The sequence below is a fragment of the Nuphar pumila genome, chromosome 7, assembly GCF_984573655.1.
Source record: "Nuphar pumila chromosome 7, dmNupPumi1.hap1.1, whole genome shotgun sequence".
Classification (NCBI taxonomy): Eukaryota; Viridiplantae; Streptophyta; class Magnoliopsida; order Nymphaeales; family Nymphaeaceae; genus Nuphar; species Nuphar pumila.
In genome coordinates this window covers 99,298,267-99,315,932 of record NC_143255.1, presented here as the reverse complement: position 1 = coordinate 99,315,932, position 17,666 = coordinate 99,298,267, and the positions used below count along the sequence as shown (strand labels likewise).

Genomic DNA, 17,666 nt, shown 5'->3' with positions numbered 1-17,666 from the left:
CTTATCTCTGTTGTATGCTCCTTTACTTGCTTACGCTTATCGTTTAATCGAAGTACAACTCCATGCCTTGCGAGTCATCTTTTGCACTTGCTTAGTCAGGATAGGATCCCATACCCCGTGAGTTGCTTACGTAGTTGTCTACTTGTATGTTTCGATGGTCGAGGTATGATTTCATACCTTGCGTGTGGCTTGTGTGTTTTACGCTTGAGGTGCAGCTTTGCACATCGAGTCTTGCTCCTCGATTTGCCACGACACTATAATGTGCATGAGTTTGCCCCTTGTCAGCTTGTACTCCTTCAGTGCAGCTTTGAGTGTATAGTATATACGGTTTCGCTTCTCTATTTTAAAGGTCATGACGCACACCTATGCACTTTGGTTCTCCAAAAATGATGGTTCTTAGGTGTAAACTTATTTTCAAAATGTATAGCTTTATAAAGCAGATTTCGAAAGCCTTTTGCAAGATAGCGGTTGGATCTCTCAAATCGATGTATTTGAGAGAACTGTGTTACAACTTTCGTTCGCGTATCCGATACGACTCAGATAACCCTGTTTAGAAGCATATGCATGAGTTAGACAAGAGTTCTATTGAGGAACCGACGCCATTACCAGATCGACACTATATCACCTTTGATGCGAGACTTAGTTACTAGGCGTTTTAGTTAGCACCTTTCCTTTCTTCGCGAGAGTATTGTTGATGGATTTCTTCTGAGAAATCCATGCCCCTCTCCTCATAGTCATACACTTGGTCATGTACGGTATGTTTGGACTACGAGGAGCAGGATCAGAGGTCTGTAATAACCTCGAGGCGTGTTTTGACACTTTCTATTAGTCATGTAATATCGTTATTCGCCTAACAGACAAAAGGCTCGTGACGGTCTAAAGGACCTGAGCATGATAAATTTGAACTTGAATGGGTACACCATATCTTATCGGCAAAGCATTGTTGTGAGGATTTTCTTTTGAGAAATCCATGCCCCTCTCATCGTAGTTGTACTTTTGAACAGGTATATTGCATACTGTGATGAGTAGGATGAGAGGTGTGTGGTTGCCTCGAACGCACAATGGCGCATGTAATTCACATAATAATAATTATGCGCCTTCACAGGCAAGATGTTCGATTGGGTCAAAAGACCAGAGTATGTAGAATGGGACGGCGGCTAAGAAACCTCTGTCGTACCCGTTCGGGATGGTTCATCAAGAGAGAAGATGAATGGTACAAAACTCTGATAGACAAGCCATTAATGGCTATTACGGGCAAAGGTCTGGCTTTCCCGGTCATCAGAGGTAGCGAAAAATTGAGACTACCATAATTATCCTAGTTGGTAGTCGCCTGACACTTCTGCAGAAGTTGGATGCATCCATAGGCCCTGTTTGCCTTTGAGGACTTACTCTCTTGGTCACTGGCCATCTCCTTAGGATGCGGACTCAATCAGTCATTCAGGGTATAATAAGATACATAGCATAATGTACCCCCGAATTGATCTCGGTTGTTTCTACTTTTTTGCCTTGTGCATACCCACAATGACTTGCTCATAATGAAAAGATATAACCTACGCACATGATTATGAGATATGTGTGTTGTGACGTGAATTGATTGCTTGCTTACTCAGTAGTTCAGTATGCTACTCGTTGAGCTATGCACGCTTGTCGAGGCATTACTCTAGTTGGTTAAACTGCTTACGCAGTCTTTGCTTAGTAATAACTAGCTTTTCATACTAGTTAAATGTTTATTCGTTGGCTTGAGTCTCTTATGATTGATGTGATTGCATACAGCTCGTAATCTATGAACTGGTGGCAAATAGGACTGATGTAGCCGCTTGTCTTATAAGCTGCTTACATATTGTGATATAATTGCTACCATATGATTGCTTATCATGTGTGGCTTATGAATTGCTTGTGATGCAATAGCTTGTGCCTTACAATTAATGTAGCTACTTGCCGATGGATTGAATCATCTAATAGTAATTGTATGTATTGCAAGCATTGCTATGAATGCTTGTCTAATGCAGTTGCTTTGTTTGACTGTTGGATAGAGTTAGTCACTCTTCACCTTTAGAATCAGTTGGACTGTTATAGTTGCTTGTTTAGCACTATAGCCTTCACTGCCCTTGTATTTAGCTATTTGTCTTACTAGGGTTTTGCTTACACCACAACACGTTTGGTTAGATCTGCTAGTCTTGCTTTTTCCTGCTTGATCTAGCGAATATCTTGCTTATTTCAGCCTTTGTTCCTTCTTGTCTTTTGCACCCCTACTAGTTTGTGTGAGACTGACCCATTTCATGAGCAGGTGGTGAACAGGTTGAGACAGCTTGCGATGGCATGATGACGTGATGTGTTCAAGGAGAGACCCTTTCCCTGACGTTGCGCTCCTGAGGACATTTTTGGTAAATGTGGTATAAAGTTTCTTTGAAAACATCTCTTTTGATAAAACTCTGAATTACTAAAACTGTATTACCAAAACTTTGCTCTTTTCATTTCAACAAAATATATATTCGAGTTGCAAAACGGTTTGTAAAGGGAAGTTTGTGTTGTAATGCGCCCAAGGTCAAGGGATTTGCTATTTCAAACCTGATTTTCAGCTGAACTTCTATTTCAAACTCTGATAAGTGATCGATTTCAAAGCTTTCAACATTTTTCATAAAAGGTTTCAAGTCCACGATTTTGGGGTGTTACACGCATTACTCGTGACATGTGTGGCAGCACCAGAATCAACATACCATTCTCCTTGTTCATTTTGTTTGATCGTAATCTTTGACAATGCTGATAGCAAAAGTTGTTGCACATCTGCATATGGTGCTTTCAAGTCAACAGTAGTAGCTAACTTATTCTCAATTTTGTTTATTTTTCCTTTGTTCTGCAAATTAAACCAGCAATCCGCTTTCACATGTCCTCGTTTGTTACATAAGAAGCAAGTGGGCACTCTCCTCTGATTCCCTGCATTAAAAACACCCAAACTATTAGGTGTAGGCAAAATACCACGTTCTCCCTACCCAAAACGTCCTCGGCCCCTGCCTTCTTGATTTCCTCCATTCCCTCGTCCAAAACCTACAGAAGTGTCCATGGCCAAAACTGTGTGAGAACGAGCTGATTCATTTCCTTTCACCTTTTGTTTCATAATCATCTCATGCTGGAGAAGTTTCGCCTGAAGATCGTCAAAGTTGGGAAAGTGGGGAAGACATGACAAAGTTGTGGTAAACATGTCAAAATCAGGGCCCAATCCATTAAGAAGTTGTTGTACTTTATCTTTATCTGAAATAGCACTTCCAATAACAGTCAATTGGTCAGTAATACTCTTCATGCGGCCTATGTATTCCATAACTGTCATTGAGCCTTTCTTCAAACTTTGAAACTCATTTTTCAAGTACATAACTCGAGCTTCTGATATCTGGGAATATGTCTGAGAGAGCTTACTCTATAGATCTGTTGCAGTGCAATCATTTGAAAGAGTCGCCAACACTTCTTGAGAGAGTGTTGACGTAATATAAGCAACCAAAGACTGATCCCGCTTTCTCCAAGCTGTATACTCCGGATTTTTAACAGATTTGGTAATTGTGTCACCCTTCTAATCCTTGGTTTCCTGCAAAATAAACCGTGATGGTACAGGAATAGAACCATCCAGATGTTCATCGAGATCCTGACTCCGTATAAACGGAAGTATTTGTCTCTTACATGTCAAGAAATTAGAATGTGTAAGTTTTTCTGTAACGAGCTGATTTAAGAAATGTGCAGAGAGACCGGAAGACGAGAAGGAATCCATATCAATGAAACAACGAATAAGCAAACAAGACGGGAGGAAAGAAACAAACTGATTTGAGATCACTTAATCAATCAGCAGAGCTTCAATAAAACATGTATTTGCGCAACCAATACTTGAAAAAGAAACCCTTTTTTTTAGGGTTGAGAATGTAAACAGTTATAGTTTGCCTATAGATGTTGAGCAGAGAAGCATAAAACTGATTTTACTGTTGATTGAAAAGCACACAAATACAAGTTCGGGAATGATATAATAGTGAATGTTGGACTACGACAGCAATATATATAAAAAAACAAATATGAACGTCCAACAATATAAAAAAATATGGGATACTATGAATGAGAAACGATGCAGACTAGTGCAAGTTGTATATTAAAAGAAAAATCACAACTTAGATTGGATGAGGATTATCTGATACAACTTATTGACTTAGGGACAAAAGACAGATAGCATTAAGTTAAAGAAATCAGTATAGAGAAACGATAATGACGTACAACAAAAGAAAAGGAATTAAGGAGGATTTACGGCAGAGGTTTAAGGAAAAGAGTACCAGAAATTTTACCGACAGGGATTTAAAAGATAGTATGACAGGAAACGAAGATGAATCGAAAAAAAAACTTCCTTCTTCAGATCTTGTTGAACGTTTCTCTGGTAGGGTTTCGCAACCGCAGCTCTGATACCATATGAGATGTCTTGAGAAGTCTTTACCACAGTCCAAGCTGCACAGAAAACAGAAAAATAGAGGAGAGAGAGAGAGAGAGATGCACAATGGCTAGGGCGGCTAAAAGCACTCACAACCTCCAAGCCCTAATCGTTATAAAGTAAAAAAACAATTTTACAATAGGATGATATTACAAAAATGCCATTAATGAAAATGACGTCAAGACGTCAATAGCATTGTGCGTATTTTATTGACGTGCGAATGGATCTAAATCCAGATCCATACACATGCTCTATTTTAACAATAATACCTGATAGGGGTATTATCGTCTTTTCACATAGTTGTTTTAGTAAACAGCTATTTTATTTTTTGTATTTTCTTTTGTTTTATTCCTTTTTATTTTTTATTTTTTATTTTTATTTTTTGTCTTGTCTCAAAATCCAAGCCAAAAGGGGCCCCACATAAAGTCATTGGGGGCTCCCAACGACTCTATGGGAGCCCCCTTTTGACTCTCCTTTTTGAGACCCTTTGTGGGTGTATAAATAGGGGTGAACCCCTTTGTATTCTTTAAGCCTTAGTGCTCTCTTTCAATAAACAGTTTTTATATTGTTAGTGTGTGCTCTTCCTAAAGCTTGTATATGTGTTGTCCCATAGTGGACTTAGCTATTATCGTCTTTGTGTATTTGTCCATTGTTGGACATTGTGAATGCATTTTGCATTCTTTATTTTTTTGCATACTTCATTACATGGTATCAGAGCCATTTGATTCTTAGAAGGAGAAAAGTGAAATTCATCTTCACTTTTTCGTATATCTTCTTCATATACTTTGGTGGCATCATGGAGACCAAAATAGACCTATCATTCAAGCTCAATGGAAAAAACTATATGATGTGGGCATCAACAATGGAGAACAACCTCAAAGGTAAGAAACTTTGGGGTTATGTAATGGGTTCTATTCCAGAACCTCAATTGGAGCTCGCCAAGAAAAGGCTCTTGAGGGAGATGCTCGCCTCAAAGCCATTGAAGACAACCAAAGGAAAGTAGAAGATTAGGAGAGCAACCACGCCAAAATCCTTGCTTGGTTCATGAACAATGTCGAACTCAAGGTATGTGCTAATATAGCTACATTTCACTGAGCCAATGAGTCTTGATTCTTTATGAAGGATATGTATACCCAAAAAGACCTTGCAAGAGCATATTTTTTGCAAAAAAAAAAAAAATAGAACCACCAAACAAGGCGATTCTAGTATACAAGATTACTATAGTGCATTAATTCCATTATGAGATGAGTTGGCTCTTTTAGAGCCAAAATGGGTAGCTATGAAGGATGTTGAACTAAGGCAAAAACAAATGGAACAAGATTGATTGTTCCAATTTTTGTTTGGGTTACGTTCCAAATTCGAGCAAGTGAGGTCATCACTCCTCCATGGATCTATTTTTCCACCAATAGAAGATGTCATTGCCGAAATCACACAAGAGAAAACTAGGCTTGGCATGAGTAAGAACATCGATGAAGGGCTTGTCGTATCCAAACCCAGCAACAATGTCAAAACCTATAAACTACCCAATTTTGGAAAACATAGAAACAATAGTGGAGAAAGGAAGATGATTATATGTCATCATTGCTATGAGCTGGGTCACATTAAACCCGCTTGCACAAAGCTAAATGGGACATTCAAGCCTAAGGTGGCTTCACTTAAAGAATCTACCACCAAAAAAGATGAAGGCAAGAGTGGTGACCTCAAAGAAACACTTGGTCAAATATCTATGGCGCTACAACAAATTCTCAAAGCTACTTCCTCCACATCAGGTGCAGCCATTGTGTCTATATCATCACCCGGATCTCCAGTCCGGGAAGCGGATTGGGTAAGGCCATAAGAAGGGAGACCTCTACAATATGGATCATCTAAACCTTCCTACAAATTCTTTTTATACTTATGTCCAAGATAAAAGCATTTAAAATTGCATAAAAGACTTGGACATCCAAGTTATTCTAAAATGTATCTTTTTCCATTTGGAAACAAATTTTGTAAGGAAAAAGACATTAATTGCAAAGATTGCATTTTTGAAAAAATGAAGTTTATTCCATTTCCAACTAGAACATTTATTTCCACAAAACCTTTTGAATTGGTGCACTCGAATGTTTTGGGTCTATCTCCGGTCATGTCTAAAGATGGTTACTCATACTATGTCACTTTTATTGATGACTTTACTCGTTATGTTTGGATTTATTTCCTCGATCATAAATCGGAAGTATTTTCTTTCTTTAAAGAATTTCATATGAAGATACAAAATCAATTTCAAAGTAATATATCCATTCTCAGATCCGATTTTGGTGGAGAATACTTGTCCAACGAATTTCAAAATTACTTAAAACAAAATGGAATTTTCCATCAAAAATCATGCCCTACAACACCATAACAAAATGGACTAACGGAAATAAAACAAGGACAAATTATAGAAACCGCTAGAACATTACTTATTTCTAAAAATATTCCAAAAAAAAATTGGGCCGAAGTCGTCTTAACTTCAACATACTTAATCAATTGAATGCCTTCTTCTAAATTAAAGAATGTTTCTCCTTATGAAAAACTTTTTAAATTTTCCCCCGACTTCAATCGCCTTCGCATCTTTGGTTGTAAATGCTTTGTTCTCTGACATAAGAGAGATAAGTTGTCTTCAAAGGCAATCGAATGTGTTTTTTTAGGTTACGAGGAAAATAAAAAAGGCTATAGGTGTTTTGATTTCAAAAATAACAAACTATATGTTTCAAAAGACGTGACCTTTTTGGAAGATGAAAATGGATTTGAAAAACTAGATAAACAAAATGAAATTGACTACATGTTTTTACATGATCTTATAGATGATATATGTGATGATTCTATGAATCATCTTGAAAGTATAGATGATACGTGTGATGTATCCAATATTGAAATGTCACCACATAATGGTGATACTAATAATGAAAATATTCATGTTTATACTCAAAGAGAACAAGAAAGGCCTATTAGTGCCTTGGAGAAATTTTCTCAACTTACCGAATCCTTAGAAGAGACCCCCGTTAGGCGATCTTCTAGAGAATCAATTCCACCTAATAGGTTTGTGTCATATGAGTCTCTTGCATCGAACTATCGGGCATGGCTAATAACCTTACACTCATATTATGAACCCACTCATTATAATCAAGCAAAACCTCTTCCTTATTGGATTGAAGCAATGAAGACAGAATTAGATGCTCTAAAAAAGACTAATACTTGAGAAATAGTCAAGCTCCCTCCACATAAAAAACCTATTGGATGCCGATGGGTATTTAAGGTTAAAACCAGAAGCGATGGATCCTTAGAAAGATATAAGGCCAGATTAGTAACTAAGGGATATTCGCAAGAATATGGAATTGACTACAAGGAAACATTTGCCCTTATAGCTAGAATGACAAGTATTAGAACCTTAATAGTTATCGCATCAACCAAAAAATGGACTATATATCAACTCGATATGAAAAATGCATTCCTAAATGGAAATTTAAATGAAGAAGTATATATGGATCCACCACTTGGAGTTAATATTGGACAAGGTCAAACTCTTAAACTTTTAAAAGCCTTATATGGTCTTAAACAAGCTCCCAAAGTCTGGTATGATCGATTTAGTGACATCATGATCCAATTGGGATTTCGTTCATGTTATACTGGACTGCTCTGTTTGTTAAAAGTGCAGGTACTAGTATTGTTATCTTATTACTTTATGTTGATGACATGATTATCACAGGATATGATCAAATTAGTATTATTAATGTTAAAAATATGTTAAAAAATAGTTTTGACATGTCTGATTTAGGTTTCTTTAGATATTTTCGCAGCATTGAAGTTGCATATTCTCCCCGAGGATATATACAGTCACAGATGAAGCTTGTTGCAGTTATATGTACTAAATCTGGCATTTCAGATTATAAAAAGGTGGAGACTCCAGAAGTAATTAATGCAAAATTAAGATTGAAGGATGGGGTTCTTCTAGAAGATCCCACAACCTACATACAACTCATTGGATCTCTCACATATCTAACTATCACCAGACCAGACATCACTCATGTTGTTCACTCTGCTAGCCAATTTCAACATGCTCCTACAACTGTGCATATGAGTGCCTTGCTCTGGGTCGTTCGATACATCAAAAACACCATAACTAAAGGACTATTTATATCATCATCTTCTTCTTTGGATTTACTTGCTTATACTGATGTAGATTGGGGAGGTAACCCTAATGATAGAATCTCAACTACTGGCTTCTGTGTCTTTTTAGGAGATTCCTTAATTGCTTGAAGATGCAACAAGCAACAGAAAGACTCGCTATCCTCTACTGAAGCTGAATATCGGGCTATGGCAACTACTACAATAGAACTTGTTTGGCTTCAAAGTCTTCTCAAAGATATGGGGGTTGATATTACAGGTGCTTCAAAGCGATGTGACAACAAAAGTGCCATCTACATTGACAGCAATCACACCATCCATGAGCGCACCAAACATATATAGATGGACTGTCACTATGTTCGTGATGAGTACCTAAGAGGAACAGTTACTCTGCCATATGTCACATCAGAATATCAGTTGACAGATTTTTTCACTAAAGCTCTTTCTGCTCCCCGCTTCATGTTTCTTCTTGACAAACTTTCAGTCATCTCACCGTAAGGTTTGAGGGGGGGGAGTATGTATATATATATATATCGTCTTTTCACATAGTTGTTTTCACATATATATAGTCTTTTTTGGTGTTGTAATAGTGTCAGCTTAATAGGGGTTGCTTTTCTTTTCTTTTCTTTTCTTTTTTCTTTTTCTTTTTTCTTTTTTATTTTTTATGGCTGTTGGGGCGGCCCAACTAGTTGTTGGGCTGCTCCCAATGGTCATAAATATGACCATTGGGGGCTAGCCTAATGACTAGTTGGGCTGCCCCCACTCTCTCTCTCTTGCCCCCACTCTCTCTCTCTTCTGAGGTTATAAATAGGGGTTTTCCCCTTTGTATTCCTCAAATGCTTTCTAAGCATTTTATGAAGTGAATAATATTTTTTTTATATTCTCTTGTTTGGCTCTTTGTAGCCCTTGTATGCACTATGGTGCTTGTGTATTGGCTTTTCCTTTTGTACTATCCCTTACTGAATTTGTATTTGTGCTTAAGCACCTTGTTTTTGTATTTCTTCTTGTTTCATTACAATTACGTTGAGTTTGACCAAGGCACCTTGCCCACTTTCTCTGCCAATGCTGAGACTGCTCAGATATAAGCATTTGGTGGCATCTGATACTTCTAGGCACCTGTTCCTGCTTTTGACTGAATAGCATATAGAGATGATATTAAAGTGCTTCATAAGCCCTTTTTTATCATAATTTTTTAATTTGGTTAGCATCCTTAAGTACTTCAATAAAGATTTAGGAATTTTCAGTGGGTAAGAAAATGGTATACCATTCACAAAATAGCTAAAACAACCCAGTGACATGCAGAGATTAAAAGAACCAAAAATTTCATAAATGGCAAACGATTCCAAATAGCACCAAAAGTCTTTAATACCAAAATTCACACATCCAATGAACAGATTACATACAAAATCATTTATGTGCAATGCCGCATAATTAGAGCAAGTTGCCTTCATCCCAAAAAATGGAACTATTTGTTATACTTAAAATCTGTTATGGTTCTAGAAGTGTAAGAATAAAATTTTAGCATCTTGGGAATATTGCACATTTCCTACTTGTAAACTTCTCAAACAAAGGTAATGAAAAGCAAATAAAAGTAACAAAATGGCATCCAAAACTCACATAGATACTTGCTTCACAGTCATCAATGACGGGACCTGAAGTAAAAGAACAACTGGTTACATTGTTCCAACAAGCTTGAGGATAAATTGACTGATAAAATGCAGCTCCAGCACTCCAAAGAGATGTCCCATCCAGCTTAAATGCATAGATCCCGCTGTTTGCAATAGTGATAAATAAAGCTGGAGTCCAAAGACTCGATGCAAATCCAACAATTTCACCAGATACTCCCAATGGCATTCCAGGACCAAAGAACATTTTGGAAACAGGCTTGGAAGTTCTATTCTTTGGAGGTACAATTGTTAGAACCCTGTCTTCTGCAATCAAATGGATCTACAAAAGCTTAAAGTTATGTGGCAGTAGTGGTTGTAGTACACGTGTTAACCAATGACATGGTTTAGAAATAGATTAGAAACTGAAATTGATGGTAACCTTTATAATTCAAGAATAAAAAATCATAATTTAACTAGCCGCCATGCAAGAGTCACAGTAACGAGTGAAGAATGCCAAAATTGAGCGAGCATAGTTTCGTAAGGCATGCAGTTTTCTGAGTTATAAACTGTTTGATGAAGCTCAGTAACAAAGAAAGCAAGATATTTTCCATTCAAGTGCGCTGGAATGGCTTCACCAAGTAGGGTTTTAATGCCTTCTTAAGATGTGAATTGGTTTGACAGCCTTGCAAGAGTATATCCACTGATATTGGCAGGGTTAGTATTATTTACTAAAAAGTTTCTTGAATAGGATTCTCATGAATCAGCATCCCTTGTGAGGTCTTCGCGAAAAAAAAAAAAAAAGCAATATGTTCAACATCAAGTCATCCCAATAGTCAGTCTGTTTTCAGAAAATCAAGTAGATAATTTTATTTCATAATTGAATCACTTTTTCTTTCATAAACTTCAATGGCCGCACTACTTTATGCCATCCCTTGTTTCAATCTCTTCCACATCCTCCTCTAGTTGTTCTCACTGTGCATGTCAACTACATCCCGTCCTCCCCTACACCAAAGTCACCATGTTAGCATCTCTGTTGCTCCCTCTAGTCATAGGGGTATTGCATGAAAAGCAAGCTACAAGTATGTGATTATATTTACTCATTTAAATCTTTAAATATTAAGTGGTGCAATATTGTACACATACGAGTCTCTAAGAACAAATTCTTTCAGCATAGGACTACCAAGAGAAAATTAAACATCATCAGAATACTACAAAGCTATGTCATTGATAAACTCTATGTTCCTAATAGTGACTGCCTGAGATTCTTCCTAATGTGAATTGAATCTTCATCAATGTTTCTTATTTGACAAAGGTAAAAAACAAGCAAGCTACTTCATAAGAAAAACAAGACCCCATCATTCTTTGGACCGCAGGCTGACCCGCGGCCAGTTTAGACCCATGAGCACACCTGGCAGGCTGTGTGCTCGTCATAAAGCCTTAACCCAGCCTGAACCGGGCTCAAGCCCGGCCCAGCCAAATTGACAGGCTGGGTTTGACTGGGCTGGTCAAGCACATCCAAAAAGGTCCAACCCTAACCAGCATTAAAGCTGTGAGTTGCTGACAAGGGTTTTTAAGGGTGCAAAATAAAGGAATACAGATATAAGTAAGAAGGATAAATCTGCATTAAGAAGAAAAAGAACTCTATTTCAAATAAAATAAAAATAGATGATAAAATAAAAAGAAGAGTCGGAAAAAGAAAGAAGTTTTGATTTTGAAACAAAGAGTGGACACTGAGAAGTATCAAAGGGAAGTGAAATGAAGAAGATCGTTCGGCCATTGGAAACACCACTTCCCATCTGACTTGCATGTGTTAAGCATGCAGCCAGCACTCATTCTGAGCCAAGATCAAGCTCTCCCTTCACCTGATGCAATCAATCTTTGATTTGTCTCTCAGTCCTGTTGGTCAAGCAGGTTGTTCTGATGCCATGTAGATAAGAGGGACAAAAGAAAAGGAGAAGAGTTATTATGGCAACCAATGATCCCACCCCTTTGGTTAGAGATAGCTCTAGATAGTTTATTCGTTCATATCAGTGTTGTGAAAAGCGTTGAGACGTAGCGAGGCGCTCCACCAAAATCTGAGGCGAGGCGTAAGCCTCGAGGCGTAAATCGTAAGCCTCAAAGTTTTTTTAAAAAAACTTAAAAAAAACTATAAAAAATATCTAAAATTATAAATAAATAAATAAAATCTTTATTGATGAAGCAACAACCAACAGGAAATAAAAAATCTCAAATAAATACTGAAAAAAATATGAGAAAAACAAAGGAATTATTCTGCGCATGAACTGCAGCATAGAATATCAGTAAGCATCCTTGTGGACAAAAAACAAACGAATTACTCTTTTCTAAAAAGAATCAAAACTGCCCTGGAACTTAACACATAGATCACTTTCTGTCAATGTGCTTAATACAAAAATTCAAAATTGTCATTAGGCTTAATACATCTATATCCTGTTATAGAACTTAACATAAATAAATTTCTGTCAATATCCTTAATACAAAAATTCATCAAAACCGAAAACATGCAAAGTAGGGATTTCTACATAATTATTCTTTTTGTCAAACACACGTATCAGATCATTAAGCCTACAACAACAACAACAACAACTACGCCTTCATCCCAAAACAATTGGGGTCAGCGATATGAACCAAAAAAGAAATTCATTTTGGGTCTTCCACATGAATCCTTTTCCTCCAATCATTTCTATCCAACGCCATGTCCTTGGTGAGGTTCAAAGCATTCATATCCTTTCCTATCATCTCCATCCAAGTCTTCCTAGGCCTACCCCGACCTCTTTTAACTAATATATTTTCCCATTTCTCCAACCTTCTAACTGGAGCATCATTAGGCCTTCGCCGAATATGTCCAAACCACCGTAAACGATTCTCTCGCATCTTATTTTCAATGGGTGCAACACCTACCTTCTTACGTATCTCTTCGTTCTGAATCTTATCTTTTATTGTATTTCCACACATCCATCTAAGCATCCGCATCTCAGCTACACTCATTTTTTGAATATGATGTCTCTTGGCAGCCCAACATTCCGTACCATATAGTAAAGCGGGTCTAATAGTCGTCCTATAAAACTTTCCCTTCAACCGCAATGGCATTCTACGATCGCACAGATCATTAAGCCTATAATTTTTTTTAATGCTGGAAAGGCATATCAGATAGACTTGAAATCTAAAGAATTTAGCAAACCTCCGCATATTCCTTGTGTATTGTTGCACACCATTGGAATCGTCAACTATCAAGAGTGAGTTGAAGTCACCCTCCACACCAACAGTTCAAAGTTTGTGGGGGTGAATACTCTAGCAACCTCTTAAATCTCCCTCCAAAAAAGTTCTTTACGGGCACTTATGCTCTGTTCATAGACTGCCGTTAAGATGAACGATAAGGGATCACCATTCAGGAAAAGAATGAAAATTGAGAAATCTCCCAAATTCACCACAGACCAACCAAATCCTCGTGCCAGGCCATTATAATTCCCTCTGCCCTACCTATTGCTGGACGCACCGTGTAATTGCAGTTCCTCCATATTTCGTCCATGAGAGACTTATCCAATGAACCAATTTTGGACTTTTGAATACCCACTTGGCAATGCTAGGCCAGACCCTGGGTCGTGCTCCATATCATTGAGAATCGGCTCCAACGTTCCGACGTTCAAACCGTTACAGAGGTTAACGATCTTGGAAGTATGTTAGCCCGCAACGATTGTGAAATGCAACGTGTTTCGCCCTTATTGCTATGGAGATACATGGAGATATCACTAATATGGAAGCCTTTAAGCCTTCCCCTTGAAAACGGTGTAAGATAAGGGCTTGGAAGCCAAATAAATCGAGGCGTGTGCGCCTCAGTCCGAGGCGCGCCTCAGTCCGAGGCGCGCCTCGCCTCAAGGCGTGCGCCTCAAGGCCTATGAGGCGCACGCCTCAGGGGTATTGCGCTTTATACCTGCACCTCAAGGCACAAAGGCCGTCGCCTTGAGGCGAGACACGCTTTTTGCGCCTTGAGGCGCTTTTTTAATAACACTGATTCATATGAATACTAGGATTATACAAATAAAATTACAGAAGTGTCATTATTCAGTTACATCAAAATATGAACCTGACAATGAAAATTACTAAGAGTATGCTGGCAATAAAATAGCATCAGCTTAGACATGATAGCACAACAATCTTGATAAACCTGCCTTTAGCACTTGGTGATAATATTCCACGCCATACTCCTAGAATTACCATGAGAATGCAAGGTGTGCTTACCCTTCCAGTACAATCAAAGGCTGGTGCTATATCAGTATGGCAAAGGTAGCCAAGGCGAATTGTCCATGCAACAGTGCCATTGTTTTCAAATGCAAAGAAGTTCTTCCCAGCACATGTATATATTCGCCCATCATCTCCCACAAGAGGGTTTGATAGCTTGCTTATTTTGTCAATAACTTCAGCTGTAATAAAAATATAAAAATATAATTTCCTGACAGAATCTCAAGAATGAAAAGAACCATCCAAGAGATGACAAGCCAACTGTTATGACTAAAAATAACAAATATTCAACTCCATTTAGTCACAGAATTTTAACATGAAACAATTCTGTCAAGCATTTTTTTACCCAAACAAACTTTCTGATCTGTTTGATACAAAATGGAAAGGCCTTTGTTGGTTAGACTGCATAAAGGCAATTTTTTACTGGAGAGAAGGGTCCAACCTCTAGAACTCCTTAGATTGAACTCTTTCTCCAGAAAAACTTGTTTTTTGAGACAAAATTATTCTGGAAAGTTCTCTTCATTTTTTTTATAAGAAAAAAGTACCCATGCTTTCCTATTCAAAATTATTTTTTCTGTGACTTTAATCTGCAATGTTGGTGTTTGATATAATCTGCTCGTCCCAAAATTTAGGTGTGTTCTGATTTCTCTCAAGTTGGCTTTCATATCATTTAATTTCTCCTTTACCCCCCAAAGTGGCTTCTGGATATAGTTGGCAAACCCAGCAAGTTGTCTCGGTAATCGCCCGAGTCAACTTGGATTGGATCGGACCCCTAATGGGTCACAGATTCAGGTTACAGGTCCTAATGCCGATTGTAATTTTTTTATCATGTATTTTATGATTTTAATGCACAATTCTTATATAAAGTCACTTGTTATGAAGAATCTAATATTGTTCAATGAAAAAAGTTAATAATCATGTATAATTCTATGTTTTTGCAACTTAACTGTTGACATATTAGCTTGAAGTATAGTTCTTTCCATGTCTTATTCATGTGCTTACACTATAAAATATAGAGTCCTGACTCATCTGAGTCACCCGCTGACTTGCGAGTCAAGGAATGGGTGATCCGAGCCCCAGTCACGAGTTTGCCAACTATGCTTCTGGAAAGAGCTTATTGAGAGACTTTGTGGTTGTTTTGTATGATACTTATGGGGGTTTCAAATGTTTTCAGTTATTTGTTAGGGTTTTGTCAAGCAATTCACCTGCGGTTTGTCCAAGCTGTATCTTACGATCATTTTTTGAGATCTTCTATGCTCCGTTATCTCATTTAATGAGCTGCAAAACCTATTGTAGGTTATTTTTGTTCTGAGATAAGTGATACTAATTCCACTGAATTTCCCTTACCTTTACATATCATCTACTAGTTAATTGGGGTTTCATCCATATTAATTAAGTTTTGATAGACCTACTCAGACTTTGGTGTTTGCTGGGCTAATCGCTGGAACTGTATGAGGTCCATAAGCCCATAAAAATAACACATATTCTACTGAAAGGTGGATCTCTCTCTCTCTACACACACACAAACACTAGCTAGTTGCAAAATATTAGAAATTTTGCATTGTGATTCAGGGATGTCAAGCAATGACTTACAAACACACGAGTAAAAAGATACAAACAAACCTTTGAGCATGCCCAGAGAAAGCACAAACACGGTAAAAGCTTGAAGTTTGAACATCAATGTCATCATGGAGTTGGCCATGTTACAGCTGTCAAGAAAGAGACAATTGAAGCAAATATTGTAAATAAGCAGCAGCAGGAGCACAAATAAATCAAGTACATGTAGATGCACGTATGAAACATAAAAGCAGTTACAAGAAAATAATAAGTTTCATATAAAGACAGGAAAAAGGAGGCAACTATGCCATCTAAACAGGAAATTTGTCAAAGATTAAAAATTGAACCACAGCAAATTGAAAACCAAAAATACAAAGAAATGGAAAGGAGAATGAGATACCACAGTGCCAGATGACACCAGTGAATGATAAAGTACGGTAGCACCAGATGACTTTGTACGACAAAAGTAGGAATAGAGAAATTTTCAGCACATCGTCTGGCTTATAAAGTAGCTTTCACATGATGAAAGACAACTAATATTATTTTTCCTATTATGTAGTTGGTCTAACGTAATTGCACCTGATTGTACCTTGTACTATCCATAGGCAATTGCAGCATTTAATGGACACCATCATGCATATTAGCCTTTCTTTTTCATAGGATGGGGGTCTATTTGTATAATACACAAGTTTAGAGTGCTACATGAAGTCATGAACTACTACAGAATATGTAACTAAACCTATATCCAAGAAAGTGACTGATCAAACTCAAAGTTCGGTTATTTCCCAGGTTGCATTGGGGTTTGCAATTGTTCTTTGTTACTTTTGGCTAGGGATGCACAACGAGCCGAGCTAGCTTGCACTCAGCTTGGGCTCGACTCATTTAAGCTCGGCTAAAACTCGTTTGAAAAATAAATGAGCCGAGATTGAACAAGGTTTCAGGCTCAGAACACATAAACAAGCCGAGATTGAATTGGCAGTCCAGCTCGAATAAGCTCGGTAAGCCCGATTTAGCTCAGCTTACATAGTTTATAAAAAAAATAGATTTATATATCTATGTATTTTGTTCATATTTATATCACAAATAAGCTAAGTCACAGGGACTTGGCAAAAGGGCCCTCGCACCCGCGACGCGGGTGCGAGTGCAAGTGCCGCACCCAGTGCGACAAAGAGAGAGAAAGAGAGGTCTGGGGTTGTCCTCATCTTTCATCTTTATCTCGCTGGAATAGATAGAGAGAGAGGGTTGCCTACCCACACACACACAGCTAGGGTCATCCTCCTCTTTCTTCTTTATCTCGCTGGAATAGAGGGAGAGAATGAGAGTTATCTCAAAAAAAATGTCAAAGGAAGGAAGATATGTGGCCTGGCCCTTGTATTGTCACATCAGCTGACACTTGTCATCTATATCACAGGGACTCGACCAATCGGGTGCCGCACCCACATCGACGCCATGCGACATGTGTGAGAGTGTGGGTGCGGCACCCAATGCGGTCAACCGGACCCTAGGTGCGGTCAACACACCCAGGAACATTTGTGTCCAATTTTTGGACAAAAAAAATGCCCGATAAAAAGGCTTAGGGGAGGAGGATTAGGGCAAATTTTTTTTGCCCGAGTTTTTCTCCTGAAAGTGACGCCTTCCGACCTCTC

The 17,666-nt window shown here is 38.0% G+C and overlaps 1 protein-coding gene across 1 annotated transcript in view; it reads right to left on the bottom strand.

Annotated features, from left to right (window-relative positions):
• GEX3 (gamete-expressed 3) overlaps positions 1 to 17,666 on the bottom strand; it is a 38,056-nt gene that overhangs the window by 15,006 nt on the left and 5,384 nt on the right. Inside the window, exons 2-4 of the mRNA XM_090013273.1 lie at positions 16,087 to 16,172; positions 14,464 to 14,645; positions 10,217 to 10,546 (exon numbers count right to left, since the gene is read on the bottom strand). Of these exons, the coding sequence (XP_089869399.1) occupies positions 10,217 to 10,546; positions 14,464 to 14,645; positions 16,087 to 16,165 (591 nt within the window). The 5' untranslated portion in view covers positions 16,166 to 16,172. The remainder of the gene's footprint in view (positions 1 to 10,216; positions 10,547 to 14,463; positions 14,646 to 16,086; positions 16,173 to 17,666) is intronic.